The 1,412-nt window shown below is 31.7% G+C and overlaps 1 protein-coding gene across 1 annotated transcript in view; it reads right to left on the bottom strand.

The window, feature by feature from the left end:
• The window catches only part of CASC1 (cancer susceptibility candidate 1), a 59,153-nt gene that overhangs the window by 37,941 nt on the left and 19,800 nt on the right, over positions 1-1,412 (bottom strand). Inside the window, exon 5 of the mRNA XM_012640967.1 lies at positions 474-497. Coding sequence (XP_012496421.1) covers positions 474-497 — 24 coding nt within the window. The remainder of the gene's footprint in view (positions 1-473; positions 498-1,412) is intronic.

Below are 1,412 nucleotides of genomic sequence, written 5' to 3'. Positions count from 1 at the left end.
ATTTATTTTCTTTTACTAGTTTTGTTGCTTTGAGAAATACATGTGGCACCTGTGGATTACTAGAATATTACCTTTTTCAATCTTAACATCAGAATCATGACTTTCCATTTTAACTAGACACATGATTCTTTACCTGTATTTTATTAAAATGTAGACTGTTCTATTGCAAAAGTTAGCCTATCTATGAACATATTAAGTTTAGAAAGCAAAATATCCTGTTTTTGGAATCCAGATGAGTCAAGTGTTTTGCTAGTCCAATACCTGATATCCAATATTAAACATACAATTTAAGGATGTTCTTAAGATTTTTTAAATAAAGAATAACATAGTTTGATGCCTATTGCTGAAGAAATCAGCTCTCATAAAGGGTTTAAGTAATTTAATATGTGTTTGGTTGTTATAATGTAAAAACTTAAAAGTGTTGGGGATTGTATTGATTGCTAATCTTTTTTAAAAAGTGATTATTTCTCCACACTTTTTGTTTTCTGTGACTTTAACTTTTTGAAGTGTTCAGGATAGTTGTGCTATAGAACTGTTCCACATTGTAAATTTACGCGATTATTTCCTCATGGTATTGTTTAACTTGCTCCTCTATCCTCTTTATTTTTTATACGTTGGAAGGTCTAGGGGTTTAATTAGATTCAGATCAACCATTTTCAGCAAGAAGGCACCACAGGTTATGTTGTGCTCTTCATACTGCCTCCCATCAGGAGGCTATGATGTCCCACTATTAATGATGAAGACTTGATCACTTGGTTAAAGTGTTGATTACCACATCTCCCCATGGTAAAGTACATTTTCCCCAATTAGTAAGTAATATGAGGTCAAATACTTTGGCACTATGAGAGCAACATGTTCCTTAACAAGTTTCTACCTAATCATTTAGGTAGCCACTGAGGATCCTTATTCGAATCAATTATTACACTGGGCATTGAAAATGGTGATTTTCTAACTGATTATTCCTTTCACATTAGTTAGATGGCATTCTTCTATAAAGAACTATTCTTCCTCATCCCACTTTCCCCCTTCCTTTTAAAAGTATCACTATAGACTCATGGTTTTTTAATTTATTCGATGTGCTATAATTAATAATAATCATTGTTCTTTCTGATATTCAAATTATTCCAAATTTGGTCTCCACTTCTTTAAACTAATCTCCGTTCCTTTGATATGATCCATTAGTCTCTGAGCATTTACTTTCTTTCTAGCACAATAAGATAATCCAGCCTTATCTTTCACTTTTCCTGCCTAGACCTGGAACCACCATTTACCCTAATTAGTCTTGCTTCCTTTTTAAGAAATAAAAAGAAACCTGGTTCATACTGATTTTCCATTTCAAATTTAACATTATAGTACTTTTTTCGTAATTTCCTTTTACAGATTATATCTCTTTTCTCTTAAAATAAAAATCT

Source organism: Propithecus coquereli, unplaced genomic scaffold (assembly GCF_000956105.1).
Source record: "Propithecus coquereli isolate 6110/MARCELLA unplaced genomic scaffold, Pcoq_1.0 Scaffold16, whole genome shotgun sequence".
Lineage (NCBI taxonomy): Eukaryota > Metazoa > Chordata > Mammalia > Primates > Indriidae > Propithecus > Propithecus coquereli.
Note: the sequence above shows the minus strand (reverse complement) of the source record. Positions and strands in the feature narration are given on the sequence as shown.